Here is a 23,234-nt window from a genome sequence, read left to right as displayed (position 1 = left end):
GTGAATCAAATCGAATGTTAATTGAATGTGAATCGAATGTGAATGTGAATTGAATGTGAATCGAATATGAACCAAATCGAATGTTAATTGAATGTATATAGAATCGAATAATAATGGAATGTGTATCAAATCCAATGTGAATCAAATGTAAATTAAAGATAAATTGAATTTAATTGAATTTAATTGAATTAAATGTGATTTGAATGGGAATCGAATTGAATGTGAATTTAATGTGAATTAAATGTGAATTTAATCAAATATGAATCAAATGTGAACTAAATTTAATCAAATGTCAACTGAATGTTAATTGATGGTGAATCGAATTGATGGTCAATCGAATGTGATTCAAATCAAATGTGAATTGAATGTGAATTGCATAATGTGAATTGAATGTTAATCGAATGTGATTCAAATCAAATGTGAACAATTCAATACAGAATATAAACAAATCTGAGAGGAAAAAATAGGACAATCTATGGCTTCTTCTTTGAATATGTGATCAAAATGTGCCAAGGTACCTTATGAATGACAATAGGACATGAAGGGGCATCCTCTTTTGTAATGCTTGGTCTGTCAAAGGCCATATTGTGGTCAGGAGACCTAGGATAAGTACACATTACCACATGTACATTATTAATTCAAGCTAAGAAGGGATGCATGATTTGTGGGGACAAAGTTAGTATTGGGAATTTTGTAAAAGGTGCATGGTGAAACATTACCATATGCACTGTCGAAAGGGGTTGACAGTGAGTGAGACTTCCTGAATATAGTGATTGTGCTTTCTGTACAAATGGGCTTACCACCATCTGAAAACAAAAGAGCAAGTAAGACTCACAGGCTGTCTTATAACTCTTAGTGATAGATTTTTTTTTTTTTTTTTTAGGGTAATAATAGAAAAGTCTGAACAAAGTTTTACCTGAAAGTCATTCACCACAAAAAGTCTGCACTAATATTTCTATATTTAAATGATTCACAAGTAAATATTTGCATTTAGCTACATGTCTAAGTAAACACATCATAGCCTCCCCTCTGTACATCTGACTTGTTTCACTGTAATAGTCCAAGGACCTCTGTGGGACTTTGTCAGACACTTCCTTGATCGTCTGTGAGTGTCTGTGCATTCCTTTGCCTGGATTGACCTCTCCTACAACACCAGCCACTGAAACCAGTGGAACAGCTTGACTTTCCTACATGATGTGACAGCAATACTATTCAACTGTAATAGTGTAAAATATTGGAAATGTATTGAAAAATTCTGTGGTCAGGCCCAGATTGTTGTGAAGAGCAAGAAAGGTAACTCTCTGGAGTCTTCCTGTCAGTAAACAGCTATTTCTAATAGCTGATTTGCTCGTAGTTTATTATTTGTATTTTTTAGAAAATGACTTGAGTAATGGCTGCTGATAATTCCGTTTTGCCATCACAGGAATAAATCACTGTAACGTAGTTAGTTGTTATGGGAAGAAGGGGGAACCGGCGAACATATAAAGACTTAAATAAATAAATAAACACAAAATGAAAGTAAAGTGATGGTAGCGTTCTCAGACAAAGATTAGATGTTTTTATTGTTATTAAAAATGTCTCGTCCTTGTCTGAGAACGCTACGATATTATAGGCTATAGTTTTCAGAAGACCGATTAAAGATATGTAACTTTTTTTGTAAAAAATTTAAAAAAGTACATACGTCTGCAAGATATCAGTTAAATATCACATCATCTGGAAAGCATCTGCTGTTTACTAACATCTGATAGACATCTTTAAGATGCCAGTTTTACAAAAATCCTAAATCATAAACATCTTAAAAACATTTTCTATGTCTATTTGACATCTGACTGAAACGTTCCTATAGACGTATTGCAGATGAGCAAACACTCTAAAGAAATACGTCTTCCAGATGTAAACACACACATCTAATAATTGTCTCTGTGATGTACGTGTGATATCAGGTGTTTATTAGAGGCTGTTGTCGGCCACAGCCCACGCCGTATACACCGCACCTTAAGAAGAACCACACCTGAACCAGCGAGGCACTCTCTGTATCTCCTCCCTCTGTGGTTTCCCTCACAACTCCCCAGGTGGTGGAGCATTTTTCCATATTCAACTTGAACATCCAAATCACACAAAATGAATAAAGTACAATATTAACTTTAAATGCATTTGTAACAGAACAGCATTTGAACACGTTACACTATAATATTCATTATCACATATAATATTTTTGTATAACATGATGCATTTAAGTTAACCGTGGGCAATAAAAAAGCTATCAATCAATGTTATAAATGAAAGCAAAAGTAAGCATGACTTGCACTTTCTTCTGTTGACAGTTTTAGAGGAGGAGCTACGTGCGCTTCCCAAAGTGCGGAACGTTTCAGAAACTAGAATTTCAGCATTAAACACCAGAGTGCAGATTCTTCATTTTCGTGACTTAATTTCTTCGCTTTAAGGCAGACAATAGAAACCCACAATGTCCAAAAAAGTGGCTGTAGTTACAGGGGCAAATAAGGGCATCGGACTGGCAATTGTTAAAGGGCTGTGCAAGGCTGGTTTCAAAGGAGATATTCTCCTCACTGCACGGAATGAGAAACTTGGACAAGAGGCTATTGCTGGACTGCAAGCGGAGGGGTGCAAAAACGTAATCTTCCATCAACTTGATATTTGTGACCAAGGAAGCTCTCTAAAACTCAAGACGTTTCTGGAGGAGAAGTACGGCGGCCTGGATGTTCTTATCAACAACGCGGGAATTGCCTTCAAAAGTTAGTTTTGAATGTTCTGTTTTTTTTAACGCAGACCTGCGTAAATCTTTAAGCCTTAAATGCTCTGTCAAAAATAAAAAGTGTCTGTGGCCTATATTATGAGCGTTGGGTAGCCTAAGTTACTCTAAAAAATAATTAGCCTACCTAGGTAATTACATCCTCAGCAGTGTAATTAGATTACTGTAGGCTACTCTCTCTAAAAAGTATTGCATTAGGCTGCTTATTACTAATTACTTTCTAAATCCCATATCAACACAATTCCATACTGACCAATACAAGGATAGGCATGAAACTGCTCTTTTAATTCTTTCATCATACATTTTTCTTGAACTGACCAAATTATTTAAAGGGAGATGGTTACATTAAAAACATACATTTAAACATCAGGCATTAAATGTATCTGTGAAATCCACTATTGTTATATAGAATTGTTCTATACAGTATTGAAATTGCATCAGAAGTAACTAATTAAATTACAGAAAAATTTACTTTACTTTTAAGGGAAAAGTAAGTAGGCTAATTACTAGCAATGCATTACACCCAACACTGATTATATTATATTAATTATATTATGATCGGTCCATACAGCATTCTGTGTTAAAATCTTCACACCATTCTGTTAATTTGGTCCACGTTCACACAGAAATCGTTTTTTTTTTGGGGGGGGGGGGGGGGTGGGGGGTTTGCATTCCACAGTGCCGCTTTTTAAAATATTTTTTATTGAAACATGCATTTCAAAATTGAAAAAAGTGCGTCTCTAGACCCTTAAAATTGTTTTCATTCGACGTTTTTTTTTTTTTTTTTTTTTGCAAAAACACATTCTGCATCCATTTACACACATTTGAAACTCTCTTCTTTTATCTAGATTCCGCAACAGAGCCATTTGGAGAACAGGCTGAAGTGACCATGCGCACCAACTTCTGGGGAACACTGTGGGTGTGTTATGCTCTTCTGCCGATACTTCGACCCAATGCTCGAGTGGTCAATGTGTCCAGCTTTGTTAGCAAGAAATCCCTTGACCAGTGCAATCCTGAACTACAGGCAAAGTGTGTGAATCAATTTTTACAATAAGTGATAAGGTAAAGTAAACAGCAAATCAAGTATTTTTTGTTTTATGTTTACCTTTGGACAGATTCAGAAATAAAGATTTGTCAGAGGAGGAGTTGTGCCTGCTGATGGGAGAGTTTGTTCATGCTGCACAGACAGGGGATCATACGGCTCAGGGCTGGCCAAACACTGCCTATGGTACCACCAAGGTAACAAACATCCTTATTTGTCCTTGGCTGCATCGAGATCGAAAAAAAAATTCTGCCTCCCTATAGGCAGTATACGGAGGTGGAAACAAGGTGTGTCCGAATCCAATGATCATGTTATGATCCTGTACTGAGATACATTCATCTGGTTGATTTCCTTTGGTGCCTATGATATCCCACAATCCTGCACATTCCTTTCAATGACAGTTGAGCTAAAAAATAAAAATAGTATCTGAAAATTGCAGTTGGTGGTCAGTTTGTGTATGTTGCCTATGTTTTTGACCAACTTTTTCCACCTTTGGTGGCATTTAGCGAGAAATTAGTATTGTAGAATTTATATATATTAACTTAGTTATCACCAAAGCTCCCTATATTTTGTTGTAGATCATTAAACCGTTATGCTGTGTTGCGTTATTTTGTGTGGTCCCTTCATGCGCAAACGCGGCCTGCAAAGTCATTTGCTGATAGGGCAGTTCCAGCAAGGCAACAGTTCAGCTGCCTAAGCTTTCGGGTGCAGCCCCTAACATACCAAGAGCCTGATTTGCTAGGTTGTGTATTTAAGCAATAAGCAGGCCCAGACAAAAATCTGTCAGAAAAGGATTTGTTGTTGTTTTCTGTCTCTTTTTTAGATTGGTGCGACTGTGCTATCAAAGATCCAGGCTCGAGTTCTCAGCGAGACGAGGCCAGGTGATGGTATCCTTCTGAATGCTTGCTGTCCAGGATTGGTGCGGACTGACATGGCTGGAAAAAATGCTACCAAGAGTCCAGAGGAAGGAGCAGAAACTCCTGTGTATCTGGCCATGCTGCCTGAAGGAGCCAAAGAGCCGCATGGGCAGCTAGTGTGGGACAAGACTGTACAGGAATGGTAGAGTGAAGAAAACAGGCGTCATCAGTTCATTCCATCTAAAAAAAAAAAAAAATTCATGATTACATCTGACTTTTCCTAAATACACTGACATGTTGACATTATGAGATGCATACTGTCAAATTTTACTTCTACTACATGAAATTACATTTTAGAAAGCTCTGACATGTACTTGGCACAGTTTTCTTGAAAGTAAATTGCATGGTTTAGGAGTTCTCCATATCAGATGTTCAATCTTTTCAGTTTCTTGGGTCATTTTGTTTATCTCACTAAGATAAATAGAAGATAAACAGATTTTGTCCTCAAATCCTTCTTCCACAGAACAGATTTTTCTATCTGCACAAACTGAAATCTCTGGATACATTCATATTTTATGAAGCTAAATGAATATTTAGTTTGCCAAAATATTTGTCAACTTGTGATCTTGAATTATAAGTAACAATTAAAATTGGTTGTCAGCTTGACTGCATTCACATTCTTCATGCACGAAGGTTATTTCTGCTGATGTCATGTGCTTGTTTTAGGATACTTGAAGCATTTGTTAGAGAAATATTAACTGTATTATAAAATATAAGTTTGTTAGCGGATTAAAAGTGATAATCACTGTAATCAACTTCCCACCCTCAGTTTCAATAAACAGGAAACCATCTTGTTTGGATCATGATCACAATATTACAACAATGAAGTCAAGTAAAAGCAAGAATATCTTATTTCATTCACTGCTTTTAGTTTAAAATAAATAGATAAATGTTTCCTTATGTATTTACATTGTCACACCCTGTAACTGGAGAGCAGGCTAGACAAGCACTTTTAAAACAGTTCTGAATCGTAGGGAAAGTATAGCTGATGTGTAACCAGTAGAGGGCGCCAAAGATTTACATTGTAAGATTACAAGATTTACCAACCAATCACCGACAGGGGTGGGTGTTGTGAGGTTTTTTTGCTCGTGCACGGCTGCCTATTACAGCTGCACACGAAAACCTCACAACACCCACCCCTGTCGGTGATTGGTTGGAACACTATTTATTTTGGTTTTGAGTGGTTGGTGAAACGTACTCGGTTACCTAATGTAACCTCGGTTCTCTCTAGAAGAGGGAACGAGTATTGCGTAAGTTTAGCTTACGCTACGGGAAAGTTATCTTTTCTCGAGATCTGAAGCCAAAAATTATCCTTAATTTTGTATTTATTGTCAACGCAGTGTGACAGCCGGCAGACCATGGCAGGCTACATAAGCGTGCTCATTAGCTGTCCAGCGGCAACTGCTGTAGCCTACCAGTGAGCCCTGTGTGACGTCACGCCCAATGACGCCCCTCTAACCGTCAGGATGGGTGTGGCTAGCGTGTATATAAGGAAGGGCTCACAGGCTGAAATTCTGGTTTTCATAGTCTGAAGCGCAAAAGCTTGTGGCGCGACACGGCAGGTTACGCAATACTCGTTCCCTCTTCTAGAGAGAACCGAGGTTACATTAGGTAACCGAGTACGTTCTTTCACGAGAGGTTCTCTCGTATTGCATAAGTTTAGCTTACGCTACGGGAACCCTTTGTCAACGCCGTGCGCGCCGAGCATCCATTGCATGAGTCCCAGGGAAACCTGGGAAAAACCACATGCTGGAACAGGTGGCCAGTCGGAAAGACGGACCAAGAGCTTATTACTGCCCAGTCAGTCAACCTCTTTTCTGGGTTTGGAACTGGACTCTGTGGCAATGACGGCCCGCCTGTCGACACAGCGCTCGCGCTGTATTCGACTCCTGGCCGCGTCTTTCCAGCCGGGCAGCACCGCACCTCTCAAGACATTTCAGAGGATGCTGGGTTGTATGGCTTCAGCTGCAGCAGTGCTTCAGCTGGGTCTACTGTGTATGCGCCCGTTGCAACGCTGGTTGAATGCCAGAGTGCCTCACAGAGCCTGGGCTTCCGGCAGCATTCGAATCAGAGTGACTCAGAGCTGTGTTTCAGCACTGAAGCCCTGCTTAGCGGCTGACTGGTACCAGCAGGGAGTGACAACGGGAGCCGTCTCGCACCGCAAAGTTATCTCGACGGACGCATCCAACTTAGGGCAAACCGGTCTTTGGCCTGTGGTCAGACCAGGAGAAATGCCTCCACATAAACTGTTTGGAGATGATGGGGTCGAGAACGCGCTCAAGCGCTTCCTTCCACTCATACAGGATCACCATGTGCTAGTCCGCTCGGACAACATGTCCGTGGTGTCCTATGTGAACCGACAGGGCGGTGTCAGATCCAGGAACCTCTGCAGACTGACAGAACGCCTTCTCGTGTGGGCTCTCGTCTTTAATCTGCGTGAGGATCTGCCTGGTTGTGAGCATTTTGAATGGCCTTCTCATAAGAGCTTTGTTCAAATATCTCAGATCCAAAATCGGTCTGAGAGCTCCGTCCTTCTTGGGAACGAGGAAATAACGGCTGTAAAAGCCTGACTCGCTCAGAGAAGGGGGTACCGGTTCTATAGCCCCTTTGCACAGAAGTGTCGCTATTTCTGCCCGAAGTAGATGTGCTACTTTCCCATTCACTCTCGTCTCGGATCGCGCTTGAAAGCATGGGGGGCGGCGAGCGGCGAGCGAACTGCAGAGTATAGCCCTTTTTTACTGTGTTCAGCACCCATTCTGACGCGCCTGGAATAGCTTCCCACGCTTTCGCGTGTGCAGCTTAGGGCAGAATGGCCTCCGGGCTCTGATTGCCGCTTATCGCGGGCTCGAGAGCTTGATACGGAGGCGCGGGTGCAGCATGCGCGCTCTCGGTGCTTAGATACGGCGGCTCGCATGCAGCGATGGCTGGCCGTTTTACACACAGTGTCCCGGTGGCTTTGGATGGGGAACATCCGTGCAACCAGACATTATACTCTTTTTGAGATTTCTTTGGGTCGCCGTAAAAATGGCGGTTGTGTGCAGGCGAGAGGGTAGATTTACCGGCTCGTTGGCTGCGAGGTAAACATCGGCAGTAGCCGTGGCAACGGGGACTGACAGAGCGTGAAGCTTTGATGGTGGGCCAGCCGCAGCGGGACTTAACCGTCTTTTCTTTCCTCGGGCTAGGAGGATTTCGCGGGCTCGGGTTTCACCGCTATCCTCGGCCGGGGTCCCCGCGGGGGAGGCGGCCTGTTTCGGCTGGTCGAGCGCGATCTAGGGCGGCCGCCCTGTTGTCGCTGCGAGGATGGAGGTCGAGCTGGACGCTGGGTGGAGCGTTGCGCAGGCTGGTCGCGAGGACGGCATGCGGCTGAGCTCGAGCGTCGAGGCAGAAAGAGGTTCATTGCCTGTGTGGTCTTCTGCACTTCCGAGAAGCGGTCCACGATCCCGTTTACCGCTGGGTCGAACAGGCCGGTGGGGGAGAGAGGGGCGTTAAGAAACACCGCGCGCTCAGACTCCAGATAGCCAGAGATGCCTCTCTGTAACAGTCAGAGAGTCCATGCACCTTCCTAGGGCCTGGGCAGCGGATTTCGTGGCGCTAAGAGAGAGATCCGTCGCGCTGCGTAAATCTGTAATGGAAGCAGATTCCGAGCCTCTCTCGTCCAGATCGCGGAGAAGATCGGCTTGGAGAATCTGCAGCTCGGCCATAGAGTGCAGGGCAGATGCACCATCCAGCGCCATCCAGAAGGCGGGCAAAGGTTCACTGCAACCGCCTCTTCCACGGGGGGAATAGCATTGTACCCCTTCTCAGCGGCACCGTCAACCTGTGAGAGCGTCGATGAGGTATGGGAAGAGACTCTCGTGGAGAATGGTGCATTCCACGATTTAGAAAGCTCGCTGTGGAGCTCAGGCAGGAAAGGTGCAGTCCTGGATGCTGGTGTTCGGCGGCAGCAATGAAGAAAGCCGCCGTCGAGTCTGTTCGGCGCTGGCTCCTTAGGAGGAGACCACTCGAGGCCCAGCTGGTCAACGGCCTTGGTGAGGAGGTGCAAAAGCTCCGCGTCCTCGCCTGCTCGAGTGCGGCCGGAATCCTGGATTGATGAGGAGGCGGTAGACCACACCTCGCTGTCAGAAGCCAGGATGGAACAGCTGTCAGCGGCGGCATCCTCGTCTAACTCATCCGCTTCATCCCCTGATGTGGCGGCGGCGCGGGCGGTTAGAGTCGGCGGTTGAGCGGCCGGGAGGGGGGGGCAGAGAGGGCGAGGGAGAAGCTTGAGGTAAAGGATCCGGCGAGCTTTTCGGTGCCACATTAGTCTCCGGTGGTCTCTGCGAGCGGCGCTTCTTCCTGTGCAGCCCGGCAGAGACAGGCGGAGCGACAGCTTGGTCGAAAACTTCAAGTCGAGCCCGCAGGGTCGACATTGAGAGTTCTTCGCACTCGGGGCAGCCGACCGGAGAGAGTGCGGTGGTGGCGTGCTCGCGGCCCAGGCAGAGAGCGCAGATGAGGTGGCGGTCTCCGTTGCTGAGCGGGGAGCGGTACAAGCCGCAGGAAAAACGAGGCATTTTTAGAAAAACTCCTCGTCCTCTTTTAGGAGAGAAATGAGAGAAAGTGTGTGTCGCAGGGCGAGCACACACAGCAATGAAAGGATATGTCGCCGGATGGCGTAGCAGGCACGGATGAAGGTGGCGAAGACGGCCGGCTTCTTCAGGCACTTCCTAAGCTAGCTGGTTGCTGGTTTCAACGGCCGCGGCTCTCAAGATCCAGCGATGCGAAGAGCTTCGCTGAAGACAAGAAAATCAGAATTTCAGCCTGTGAGCCCTTCCTTATATACACGCTAGCCACACCCATCCTGACGGTTAGAGGGGTGTGGAGGGCGCGAAGCGCCCTCATTGGGCGTGACGTCACACAGGGCTCACTGGTAGGCTACAGCAGTTGCCGCTGGACAGTCAATGAGCACGCTTATGTAGCCTGCCATGGTCTGCCGGCTGTCACACTGCGTTGACAATAAATACAAAATTAAGGATAATTTTTGGCTTCAGATCTCGAGAAAAGATAACTTTCCCGTAGCGTATGACTTACGCAATACAAGAGAACCTCTCGTAAGAGAACCAACTGTTTTTGTGTGCAGATCTCAGAGCCTAGGCTGCCTACAGAGACACGTTTTTTTGACGGCATGCATCTGGGGCGGGCAGCTAGCGATCCGAAAGGTTAGGAAAGATTAGATGAATGTGATCATTTATGTTTGGGCCTGAAATCGCTGATACAACCTTTAACATGAGGACTGGAAAAGCCTGCAACACAATTCCTTGCCAGTCGAATAATTATTCTGAAAACTCAGATTGCCAAAATACCTCTCATCAACAAAAATGTAATCACATTAGATGGCTTTTCCAAAATGTATCAGTATTCATTTGTCGAAAGTGCAAGTAATCTTCAACCCAGTTCTGTCACTAGATGGCAGCATAGGACACAAATTTAAAGAATCCTCAAATTCGACTCAATCATTGCCTCTCTCCTGTTGTATTCACATGGTTGTATAGTTATATTAATTTATTTTTTATTAATTCTGTTTTTTGAGCATGTTTGTGAGCTTTTGCCCCACATACATACATATATATATATTAAAAATCTTACAGATCTGTGTATATTATATATATATATATATATATATATATATATATATATATATATATATATATATATATATATATATATATACACAGATCTGTAAGATTTTAATGTGTTTAAAAGAAGTATCTTCTGCTCACCAAGGCTGCATTTATTTGATTAAAAATACAAACCAAAACAGTCATATTGTGAAATATTATTACAATTTAAAACAGCTGTTTTCTATGTAAATATATAGTTAAGTGTAATTTATTCCTGTGATCAAAGCTGAATTTTCAGCATCATTACTCCAGTCTTCAGTGTCACATGATCCTTCAGAAATCATTCTAATATGATGATTTGATGCTCAAGAAACATTTATGATTATTATCAATGTTGAAAACAGTTTTTTACATTTCTATTTCATGATGCTATGATGAATAGAAAGTTCAAAAGAACAGCATTTATCTGAAATGGAAAGCTTTTCTAACATTAAACACTACCGTTCAGAAAAGTTTGGGGTCAGTAAGAATTTTAATTTTATTTTTGGGGGAAAGAAATCAAATAAATCAATACTTTTATTCATCAAGGATGAGTTAAACTGATCAAAAGTTACAGTAAAGACATTTATAATGTTGGAAAATATTCTATTTTAAATAAATGCTGTTATTTTGAACTTTCTATTGATTAAAGAATTTTGAAAAAAATTGTACACAACTGTTTTCAACATTGAAAATAATAATGAATGTTTTTTGATCATAAAATCAGCATATTAGAATGATTTCTGAAGGATCATGTGACACTGAAGACTGGAGATGTTGAAAATTCAGCTTTCATCTGAGGAATAAATTACATTTTATTATTAAAATAGAAAACAGTCATTTTAAAATGTCATATTTCACAATAATACAGTTTTTTTTTTTTTTTTTTTTTTTTTTTATCAAATAAAAGCAGCCTGGGTGAGCAGAAGAGACTTCTTTTAAAAACATAAAAAATCTTACCGATCTAAAACTTTTGACCAGTAGGCCTAGTATATATATATAGCCTATATAAGCTGTTAATAAAACCTTTAGCTGTAGTTTGCCTTTTTTGACAAATAATTATGTCATTCAACTTGAACATCCAAATCACACAAACTGAATTAAGTACAATATTAACTTTAAATGCATCCTTATTTGTAACAGAACAGCATTCGAACACGTTACACTATTTTATAACATAATCTTTTTTTTTTTACAACATAATGCCTTTAAGTTACGAGTGGGCAATAAAAAAGCTATCAATCAATGTTATCAATGAAAGCAAAAGTAAGCATGACTTGCACTTTCTTCTGTTGACAGTTTTAGAGGAGGAGCTACGTGCGCTTCCCAAAGTGCGGAACGTTTCAAAACCTAGCATTTCAGCATTAAACAGTGAAGATTCTTCATTTTCGTGACTTAATTTCTTCGCTTAACGCCAGACAATAGAAACCCACAATGTCCAAAAAAGTGGCTGTAGTTACAGGGGCAAATAAGGGCATCGGACTGGCAATTGTTAAAGGGCTGTGCAAGGCTGGTTTCAAAGGAGATATACTCCTCACTGCACGGAATGAGAAACTTGGACAAGAGGCTATTGCTGGACTGCAAGCGGAGGGGTGCAAAAACGTAATCTTCCATCAACTTGATATTTGTGACCAAGGAAGCTCTCTAAAACTCAAGAAGTTTCTGGAGGAGAAGTACGGCGGCCTGGATGTTCTTATCAACAACGCGGGAATTGCCTTCAAAAGTTAGTTTTGAATGTAGGCTACTAATTACTTTCTAAATCCCATATCAACACAATTCCATACTGACCAATACAAGGATAGGCATGAAACTGCTCTTTTAATTCTTTCATCATACATTTTTCTTGAACTGACCAAATTATTTAAAGGGAGATGGTTACATTAAAAACATACATTTAAACATCAGGCATTAAATGTATCTGTGAAATCCACTATTGTTATATAGAATTGTTCTATACAGTATTGAAATTGCATCAGAAGTAACTAATTAAATTACAGAAAAATTTACTTTACTTTTAAGGGAAAAGTAAGTAGGCTAATTACTAGCAATGAATTACACCCAACACTGATTATATTATATTAATTATATACGATCGGTCCATACAGCATTCTGTGTTAAAATCTTCACACCTTTCTGTTAATTTGGTCCACGTTCACACAGAAATTGTTTTGGGTTTTTTTGTTTGGGTTTTTTGCATTCCACAGTGCCGCTTTTTAAAATATTTTTTTATTTAAACATGCATTTCAAAATTGAAAAAAATGCGTCTCTAGACCCTTAAAATTGTTTTCATTCGACGCTTTATTTTTATTTTTTTATTTTTTTGCAAAAACACATTCTGCATCCATTTACATTTGAAACTCTCTTCTTTTATCTAGATTCTGCAACAGAGCCATTTGGAGAACAGGCTGAAGTGACCATGCGCACCAACTTCTGGGGAACACTGTGGGTGTGTTATGCTCTTCTGCCGATACTTCGACCCAATGCTCGAGTGGTCAATGTGTCCAGCTTTGCTAGCAAGAAATCCCTTGACCAGTGCAATCCTGAACTACAGGCAAAGTGTGTGAATCAATTTTTACAATAAGTGATAAGGTAAAGTAAACAGCAAATCAAGTATTTTTTGTTTTATGTTTACCTTTGGACAGATTCAGAAATAAAGATTTGTCAGAGGAGGAGTTGTGCCTGCTGATGGGAGAGTTTGTTCATGCTGCACAGACAGGGGATCATACGGCTCAGGGCTGGCCAAACACTGCCTATGGTACCACCAAGGTAACAAACATCCTTATTTGTCCTTGGCTGCATCCGAAATCAAAAAAATGTTGCCTCCCTATTGGCAGCATACGGAGGTGGAAAGGTAACAAGGCATGTCTGAATCCAAGGATCATGTTATGATCCTGTACTGCGATACCTTCCATGACAGTTGAGCTAAAAAATAAAAATAGTATCTGAAAATTGCAGTTGGTGGTCAGTTTGTGTATAAATGTATGTTTTTGACCAACTTTTTCCACCTTTTGTGGCATTTAGCGAGAAATTAGTATTGTAGAATATATATATATTAACTTAGTTATCACCAAAGCTCCCTTTATTTTGTTGTAGATCATTAAACCGTTATGCTGCCTTAGAATTCTGTCCAAAATCAGTTTTGTGTGGTCCCTTCATGCGCAAACGCGGCCTGCAATGTCATTTGCTGATAGGGCAGTGCCAGCAAGGCAACAGTTCAGCTGCCTAAACATTCGGATGCATTCGGATTCAACATACCAAGAGCCTGTTTTGCTAGGTTGTGTATTTAAGCAATAAGCAGGCCCAGACAAAAATCTGTCAGAAAAGGATTTGTTGTTGTTTTCTGTCTCTTTTTTAGATTGGTGTGACTGTGCTATCAAAGATCCAGGCTCGAGTTCTCAGTGAGACGAGGCCAGGTGATGGTATCCTTCTGAATGCTTGCTGTCCAGGATGGGTGCGGACTGACATGGCTGGACAAAATGCTACCAAGAGTCCAGAGGAAGGAGCAGAAACTCCTGTGTATCTGGCCATGCTGCCTGAAGGAGCCAAAGAGCCGCATGGGCAGCTAGTGTCGGACAAGACTGTACAGGAATGGTAGAGTGAAGAAAACAGGCGTCATCAGTTCATTCCATCTAAAAAAAAAAAGTTCATGATTACATCTGACTTTTCCAAAATACACTGACATGTCAAATTTTACTTCTACTACATGAAATTACATTTTAGAAAGCTCTGACATGTACTTGGCACAGTTTTCTTGAAAGTAAATTGCATGGTTTATGAGTTCTCCATATCAGATGTTCAGTATCTTTTCTGTTTCTTGGGTCATTTTGTTTATCTCACTAAGATAAATAGAAGATAAACAGATTTTGGCCTCAAATCCTTCTTCCACAGAACAGATTTTACTATCTGCACAAACTGAAATCTCTGGATACATTCATATTTTATGAAGCTAAATGAATATTTAGTTTTGTGATCTTGAATTGTAAGTAACAATTAAAAGTGGTTGTCAGCTTGACTGCATTCACATTCTTCATGCACGAAGGTTATTTCTGCTGACGTCATGTGCTTGTTTTAGGATACTTGAAGCATTTGTTAGTGAAATATTAACTGTATTATACAATATAAGTTTGTTAGCGGATTAAAAGTGATAATAACTGTAATCAACTTCCCACAGTTTCAATAAACAGGAAACCATCTTGTTTGGATCATGATCACAATATTACAACACTGAAGTCAAGCAAATGCAAGAATATCTTATTTCATTCACTACTTTTAGTTTAAAATAAATAGATAAATGTTTCCTTATGTATTTACTTTGTCACACCCAGTAACTAGATAGCAGGCTAGACAAGAACTTTTAAAACAGTTCTGAATCGTAGGGAAAGAATAGTTGATGTGTAACCAGTAGAGGGCGCCAAAGATTTACAGTGTAAGATTACAAGATTTACCAACCAATCACCGACAGGGGTGGGTGTTGTGAGGTTTTGCACTCGTGCACGGCTGCCTATTACGGCTGCACACGAAAACCTCACAACACCCACCCCTTTCGGTGATTGGTTGGAACACTATTTATTTTGGTTTTGAGTGGTTGGTGAAACCAACTGTTTTTGTGTGCAGTTCTCAGAGCCTAGGCTGCCTACAGAGACGCGTTTTTTGACGGCATGCTTATGGGGCGGGCAGCTAGCGGATCGTTAGGAAAGATTAGATGAATGTGATCATTTATGTTTGGGCCTGAAATCGCTGATACAACCTTTAACATGAGGACTAGAAAAGCCTGCAACACAATTCCTTGCCAGTCGAATAATTATTCTGAAAACTCAGATTGCCAAAATACCTTTCATCAACAAAAATGTAATCACATTAGATGGCTTTTCCAAAATATATTAGTATTAATTTGTCGAAAGTGCAAGTAACACTATCTTCAACCCAGTTGTGTCACTAGATGGCAGCATTGGACACAAATTTAAAGGGGTCATATAATGCCATTTTTGTACAAGCTAATATGATTCTTTAGGGTATAAATTAAAACTTTGTAATATACTTTAATTAAAAATTCTCATTAGTATTGTAAGAAAACACTCATTTTACCTGGCAAAAAACAGCTCTGTTTTCAGCACGCCGTTTAAAGGAACACTCCGACTTTTTGGGACTTTAGCTTATTCACAGTATCCCCCAGAGTTAGATAAGTCCATACATACCTTTTTCATTTCTGTGCGTTCTGTAAGTGTTATTTGACGCACCCACCGCTAGCCTAGCTTAGCACAAAGACTGGATGTAAATGGATAATGGTAGCATGCTAATCCCAATAAGTGACAAAATAATGCAAACATTTTCCTATTTACATGTTGTGATCTGTATAGTCACAGCGTGTACAAATAACAAGGCTATATGAGACAGAGACTATTTTTAATCGTATAAATACTGGGAACTATATTCTCACTAGGCGTAGGAGCACAGCTAACGTTACTTGGGCGGAGTGGCTACTTGGGTGGAGTGATTAGCGCAGCACACGAGACGCCCTGTGGTGAGGAGCAGAGAGTTCGCTCAGAGTTGGAGTAATAGAGTCAGCAATTACTAGATAGTAAATTTACAGTTTACAATCATGGGTGTTCGCTGTATTGTAAAGAGCTGTGACAATAAACAGGGGAGACCAGGTATTACTATGATGTTTCATAGAATTCCAACCAAAAACGCTGACCTGATGAATCAATGGCTACTTGTTCTGGGTATAGATCCAAACACACATGTAAACAGAAGTATTTCGTTTGCTCTGAACATTTTACTATAGACGACTATTTTGAAAAAATGCAAGTTGCCACACGGACCATGAAACGTGTGCTAAAGGATACAGCCATCCCATCGATAATAAAGACAGGACAAATTGGATCACCTGTTGCTGCGGTAAGTGTTCCGTTATGTTTTGAGATGACTAACATTAGCCATACTGTAACAGTGCCATGCTAATGTACCGTATTTTCCGCACCAGATCTTAGGCTTGAAAAGGTTGGTGACCACTGCATAACGCAAACCCAGTCAAACGTTTGACTGCAGTATCTTCTATTCTATGCGCCTTATAATCCGGTGCGCCCTATATATGAAAACAGTTCTAAAATAGGCCATTCATTGAAGGTGCGCCTTATAATCCGGTGCGCGGCAAAAACGACGTCATTGTAACAGCGCGCGCGCCTCCGCATCCGAAGATGCACGACTTTGAGCCGAATCTGCCCGAGCAGACGGATATTAGTACATCTCATCACACCGGCACCCAGTTTGCGCGTCTAAATCAGTTGTATGGTCTGGTGTTCAGTCTAAAACAAAACAGTTGCGTCAAGTATAAATGCCTCGTCTGTTTGGGGAGGTGCGCGCGCAGTCAGCGGAGGCTCGCGCTCCGGTGCCAGGCGAAAGTATAAACAATTCAGCGGTTGTTTTACAGACATTAATATAAGGCGCCAGATCCATTGAACTATGAATGATCATTATAACAAAATCACTTACTTGGTGGACAGCTGACCATTAGGTTCACTCGGCTGGGGCGTTTCTTCCAGTTGATCTTGTCACAATGGGGAAAAAAACGACAATTGCCGGGTGTATTGGCAGAGAAATCTTCCGTGGTAGTGACGCAAATATTTTGATTGTCATCACTCATCAAGCCTTGACATTGATGGCAATAACCCGGTCCCATTCATTATAACAAAGGCACTAGGTTTCTGTCGGCATAGGCTGGCATGTTCCACATTTACACCACCAGTCCGTGTTCGTTCTGATTCTCCCTTCGACATCAATCTGTTCGGCATCTTGTCTTACAGCTTCCAAAGTTTGTAACTCCTCGTCTGTGTATTCTGGCTCAAAACTATATGGTTCTGGATCTTGGTTTGATACACAGTAAAATTCCTCTGACAATTCCTCAAAGTCAGCCATGATCACGACGAGTCACGTCTAGCTAGTTAGTCACGTTTGTTTTGTTTACGGAACCATCAACAGGGCGTCTCGTGTGCTGCGCTAATCACTCCGCCCAAGTAGCCAATCCGCCCAAGTAACGTTAGCTGTGCTCCTACGCATAGTGAGAATATAGTTCCCAGTATTTATACGATTAAAAATGGTCTGTCTCGTATTGTTATTTGTACACGCTGTGACTATACAGATCACAACATGTAAATAGGAAAATGTTTGCATTATTTTGTCACTTATTGGGATTAGTATGCTACCATTATCCATTTACATCCAGTCTTTGTGCTAAGCTAGGCTAGCGGTGGGTGCGTCAAATAACACTTACAGAACGCACAGAAATGAAAAAGGTATGTATGGACTTATCTAACTCTGGGGGATACTGTGAATAAGCTAAAGTCCCAAAAAGTCGGAGTGTTCCTTTAAGTGCATGTGATTTTAAATGATAAATATAGCTGCGAGCAGCGATTACGGGCCCAAGCCGGTGGCACCGCAACCCCAGTGCCTTTAGTTACCTAAAGGCACCGGGGTGGCGGTACCGCCGGCTTTGGCCCTCCATCGCTGCTCGCAGCTATATTTATATATATATATATATATACATACATACATACACACACATACATATATATGTATGTATATATATATATATATATATATATATATATATATATATATATATATATTATTGTTCAAAAGTTTGGGGTCAGTAAGATTTTTTATGTTTTTAGGAGAAGTCTCTTCTGCTCACCAAGGCTGCATTTATTGATTAAAAATACAAACAAAAACAGTAATATTGTGAAATATTATTCCAATTTAAAACAGCTGTTTTCAATTTTTAAATATTTTACATAGTAATTCATTTCTGTGATCAAAGTTGAGTTTTCAGCATCATTACTCCCATCTTCAGTGTCACATGATCCTTCAGAAATCATACTAATATGATGATTGATGCTCAATAAATATTCATTATTATTTTCAATGTTGAAAACAGTTGTGTACAGATTTTTTTTTTTCAAAATGCTTTGATGAATGTAAAGTTCAAAAGAACAGCATATATTTCAAATATATATATTTTTAACATTATAAATGTCTTTACTGTAACTGTTGATCAGTTTAACTCATCCTTCATAAATAAAAGTACTGATTTATTTTATTTATTTCCCCAAAAAATAAAATTTTAATTATTACTAACCCAAAACTTTTGAGCGGTAGTGTTTAATGTTACAAAAGCTTTAGATTTCAGATAAATGCTGTTCTTTTGAACTATTCATCAAAGACTGTACACAACTGTTTTCGACATTTAAAATAATAATGAATGTTTCTTGAGTATCAATCATCATATTAGAATAATTTCTGAAGGATCATGTGACAGTGACGACTGGAGTAATGATGCTGAAAACTCAGCTTTGATCACAGGAATAAATAACAGTTTAAAATATATTAAAATAGAAAGCAGCTGTTTTAAATTGGAATAATATTTTACAATATTACTGTTTTTGTTTGTATTTTTAATCAAATAAATGCAGCCTTGGTGAGCAGAAGAAACTTCTCTGTTATGTGCGCGCCACAGACTGCACGCACGTCCGCTTAGAGTTCCGCCTTTTGCCTTCCGTCAATATTACGTTATTAGAAAAATTTTTTTTAGAGAATCGATTTTTTGACATTTGTGAATCGATTCAGAATCGTCCACGTCCGCATCGCGATGCATCTAAGAATAATTTTTTTCTCCCACCCCTAGATTTCATACAGCAGGTTAATAAACAGTTACAATTAAGTCACTTACATTTTAGATGCAATGTTGACTGTTTTTGTTCTGTTTCAGCAGCGAAAATAGTTAAACAAAGATCACGGCAGAACCATCACTTATCACGTGTTTTCTCATAACTGAACGATTCAGCATTTTTAACGAATCGGTTGACTCAAAGATTGAATGATCAATCCATAAACATCTGTCTTAATCATGATCGACTCATTCGAACGAATCGTTTGAACGAATGAATCAATGACTCGCTTATTAAGATGGATGCCTGGCGACACCTAATGGCGGTTTAGTGTTGTTTATTCTTTCCCACATGTGTGTGATTTGTGTGTGCAACATTATCATTATTTTTCTTTCACTATTATATTAGCGATTTAAAAGCACCCACTCGTGTCACACGTCGATTAACCGGTGGGAAAATATCCTCAGACACATACCTAATAAATGTACATTTAAATACAATATTGGCCTACCTGGTAAAAAGTTTTATATACTATTTTGATGTCCTTTTGGACACAAGAGGGCAGTATAGCCCTATGTTTGCTTTTTTGTTGAACCAAATAGCACTAAATAGCCTGTTTTAACTTTTTCATTCTTCTTGAATTGCAAAAACAGAATAAAATGGGTTTAGTTGTGATATTTGTATTCTTTTATATAGAAATAAATGGTATATAATTACATTTTTAGAAGATTTTTAGTGTTTCCTTTTTGGACATTACTTTAATCCCTCGCCATAGCAAAACCGTTTGAGATATTTATTATCCATTCACAATTTAGCATATTTAATGTAGTTTCATCATGTTGAAAAAGTTTGGTACGAATAAAATAAATAGTTTAAGAGGAGTGGCTAAAAATTCAGAGGCTGATTTTGCAAAAAAATTCACATTCAGACCAAAATATCTGACTTCCTGATGGCCAGAGCTATTGAATGTAAATTAGAAAGTTGTCCGGCTTGATGAGAACAATATACAAACTGTTTTTTCTTTACTGTAGTTAAAACTAACCCCCCCACTTTTGTCAAAAGCATGTTGAAAGTGACACACTTCCTGCTGCCAGTTGGTGGCGCTATAACTTTGACTCACAATAGCTACATCCATCTGATCGGCCTCTTACCACGAACACACTGCTGAAGTTTCATCAAGATCAGTTAATGTATGCAGAAGTTATTCCACTTCCGTGTTTCTCTTTTCTCGCCATAAATTCGATTCCTCGCCACAGCCAAACCGTTCGAGATATCAAAAATCCGTCCGCAATTTAGCATCCTCAAAGTCTTGACTACATGCACACCGAGTTTGAAGGGGACACGGTGAATTTTCTAGGAGGAGTATTTCACATTCCACAGCAAGCGTTTTCCAAACAACCCATAATAGCCGACTTCCTGTTGGGCTGGCGTAAAACTTGACCGGGGTAAAGTTGTTCGGCCCGATGAGATCTATATGTGTACCGAGTTTCATATTAATTCATGCGAGCGTGTTTGATATATGGATCAAGTTTTAGAACCCCGTTCAAGGGGGCGCTGTTGAGCCCCCCAGCCACGCCCGGGTCCCAGCTTCAGCCCGGCCCTGATGGCCGTGGGTTCTGACCTGTGTGCAAAGTTTCAAGAGTTTTTGAGCACGTTAAGGACCCCAAAAGCCCCTGAAACCTTGATTAACAATATAAAAGCAATAGTCCAATCCCCCCCTCCCCTCACACACACACAGACACAGAGAGAGGGAGAGAAAATTCTTCAGAAAATCCACATTCAAACCAAAATATCTCTCTTCCTGTTGGTCGGAGATGGTTCATGTAAATTAGAAAGTTGTCCGTCTTGATGAGAACAATACACATACCAAGTTTTGTGATTCTAGGAAAAACTAAGCCCCCATTTTTGACTAAAGGTGGCGCTACTGAGCCATTCCACCACGCCCGTTTCTGAAACTTTGCACATGTCTACGGGCTAATAAATGTGATGTGTCTGTTGAGTTTCATGCAATTTCAAGTATGTTAAGAGTCTCAAAAGCATCAAAAAATAATATTAAAGTTTGATGCGTTGCCACGGCAACAGTATCTAAGATATCAATAATCCTTTCACAGGTTTACATCTGCCGTGTGTCTACATTGTACACATAAAGTTTGAAGCAAATCGGGTAAAAATAAGACACTGATTTCAAAGCATTTTAATAGTGATGTACTTCCTGCTGCCTGTTGGTGGCGCTATAACTTTGACTCACAATAGTCACATCTGTGCGATCGGCCTCTTACAACGAACACACTGCTGAAGTTTCATCAAGATCAGTTAATGTATGCAGAAGTTATAACACACTTCCTGTTTCATTTTTTCGCCATAAATTCGTTTCCTCGCCACGGCCAAACCGTTCAAGATATCAAAAATCCGTCCGCAATTTAGCATCCTCAATGTCTTGACTTCATGCTGACCGAGTTTGGAGGCGATTGGATGAATTCTCTAGGAGGAGTACATTAAATTCCACAGCATGCGTTTCAAAACAACCCATAATAGCCGACTTCCTGTTGGGCTGGCGTAAAAAGTAAAAGTACGAAAGTTGTTCGGCCCGATGAGATCTATATGTGTACCGAGTTTCATATTATTACATGCAAGCGTGTCTGATTTATGGACCAAGTTTTCGGACCCCGTTCAAGGGGGCGCTGTCGAGCCACCCGGCCACGCCCGGGTACCAGCTTCAGCCCAGCCCTGATGGCCACGGGTTCTGACCCGTGTGCAAAGTTTCAAGAGTTTTCGAGCACGTTAAGGGTCTCATAAGTGCCCGAAAGGTTGACAGAAAAATAAGAATAATAATAATAATAATAAAATATAAATATAGCTGCGAGCAGCGATTACGGGCCCAAGCCGGTGGCACCGCAACCCCGGTGCCTTTAGTTACCTAAAGGCACCGGGGTGGCGGTACCGCCGGCTTTGGCCCTCCATCGCTGCTCGCAGCTATATTTATATATATATATATATATATATATATATATATATATATATATATATATATACATACATACATACACACACATACATATATATGTATATATATATATATATATATATATATATATATATATATATATATATATATATATATATATATATATATATTATTGTTCAAAAGTTTGGGGTCAGTAAGATTTTTAATGTTTTTAGGAGAAGTCTCTTCTGCTCACCAAGGCTGCATTTATTGATTAAAAATACAAACAAAAACAGTAATATTGTGAAATATTATTCCAATTTAAAACAGCTGTTTTCAATTTTTAAATATTTTACATAGTAATTCATTTCTGTGATCAAAGTTGAGTTTTCAGCATCATTACTCCAGTCTTCAGTGTCACATGATCCTTCAGAAATCATACTAATATGATGATTGATGCTCAATAAATATTCATTATTATTTTCAATGTTGAAAACAGTTGTGTACAGAATTTTTTTTTTTCAAAATGCCTTGATGAATGTAAAGTTCAAAAGAACAGCATATATTTCAAATATATATATTTTTAACATTATAAATGTCTTTACTGTAACTGTTGATCAGTTTAACTAATCCTTCATAAATAAAAGTACTGATTTATTTTATTTATTTCCCCAAAAAATAAAATTTTAATTATTACTAACCCAAAACTTTTGAGCGGTAGTGTTTAACGTTACAAAAGCTTTAGATTTCAGATAAATGCTGTTCTTTTGAACTTTCTATTCATCAAAGACTGTACACAACTGTTTTCGACATTTAAAATAATAATGAATGTTTCTTGAGTATCAATCATCATATTAGAATAATTTCTGAAGGATCATGTGACAGTGACGACTGGAGTAATGATGCTGAAAACTCAGCTTTGATCACAGGAATAAATAACAGTTTAAAATATATTAAAATAGAAAGCAGCTGTTTTAAATTGGAATAATATTTTACAATATTACTGTTTTTGTTTGTATTTTTAATCAAATAAATGCAGCCTTGGTGAGCAGAAGAAACTTCTCTGTTATGTGCGCGCCACAGACTGCACGCACGTCCGCTTAGAGTTCCGCCTTTTGCCTTCCGTCAATATTACGTTATTAGAAAAATATTTTTTTAGAGAATCGATTTTTTGACATTTGTGAATCGATTCAGAATCGTCCACGTCCGCATCGCGATGCATCTAAGAATACATTTTTTCTCCCACCCCTAGATTTCATACA

The 23,234-nt window shown here is 39.8% G+C and overlaps 2 protein-coding genes across 2 annotated transcripts; both read left to right on the top strand.

Annotated features, from left to right (window-relative positions):
- Positions 1 to 1,107: 1,107 nt before the first annotated feature.
- On the top strand, positions 1,108 to 5,563 carry LOC308706196 (carbonyl reductase [NADPH] 1-like). The gene is made up of 4 exons (XM_081391618.1): positions 1,108 to 2,753; positions 3,619 to 3,799; positions 3,886 to 4,009; positions 4,636 to 5,563. The coding sequence occupies exons 1-4, from the start codon at positions 2,465 to 2,467 to the stop codon at positions 4,873 to 4,875; spliced, it is 834 nt and encodes a 277-aa protein (XP_081247744.1). The 5' UTR covers positions 1,108 to 2,464; the 3' UTR covers positions 4,876 to 5,563.
- A 5,836-nt stretch (positions 5,564 to 11,399) lies between these two features.
- On the top strand, positions 11,400 to 14,375 carry LOC308705423 (carbonyl reductase [NADPH] 1-like). The gene is made up of 4 exons (XM_081390438.1): positions 11,400 to 12,088; positions 12,741 to 12,921; positions 13,008 to 13,131; positions 13,721 to 14,375. The coding sequence occupies exons 1-4, from the start codon at positions 11,800 to 11,802 to the stop codon at positions 13,958 to 13,960; spliced, it is 834 nt and encodes a 277-aa protein (XP_081246564.1). The 5' UTR covers positions 11,400 to 11,799; the 3' UTR covers positions 13,961 to 14,375.
- The last annotated feature ends 8,859 nt before the right edge of the window (positions 14,376 to 23,234 follow it).

Source organism: Scardinius erythrophthalmus (genome assembly GCF_964197995.2).
Source record: "Scardinius erythrophthalmus genome assembly, chromosome: 17".
NCBI lineage: Eukaryota > Metazoa > Chordata > Actinopteri > Cypriniformes > Leuciscidae > Scardinius > Scardinius erythrophthalmus.
Note: the sequence above shows the minus strand (reverse complement) of the source record. Positions and strands in the feature narration are given on the sequence as shown.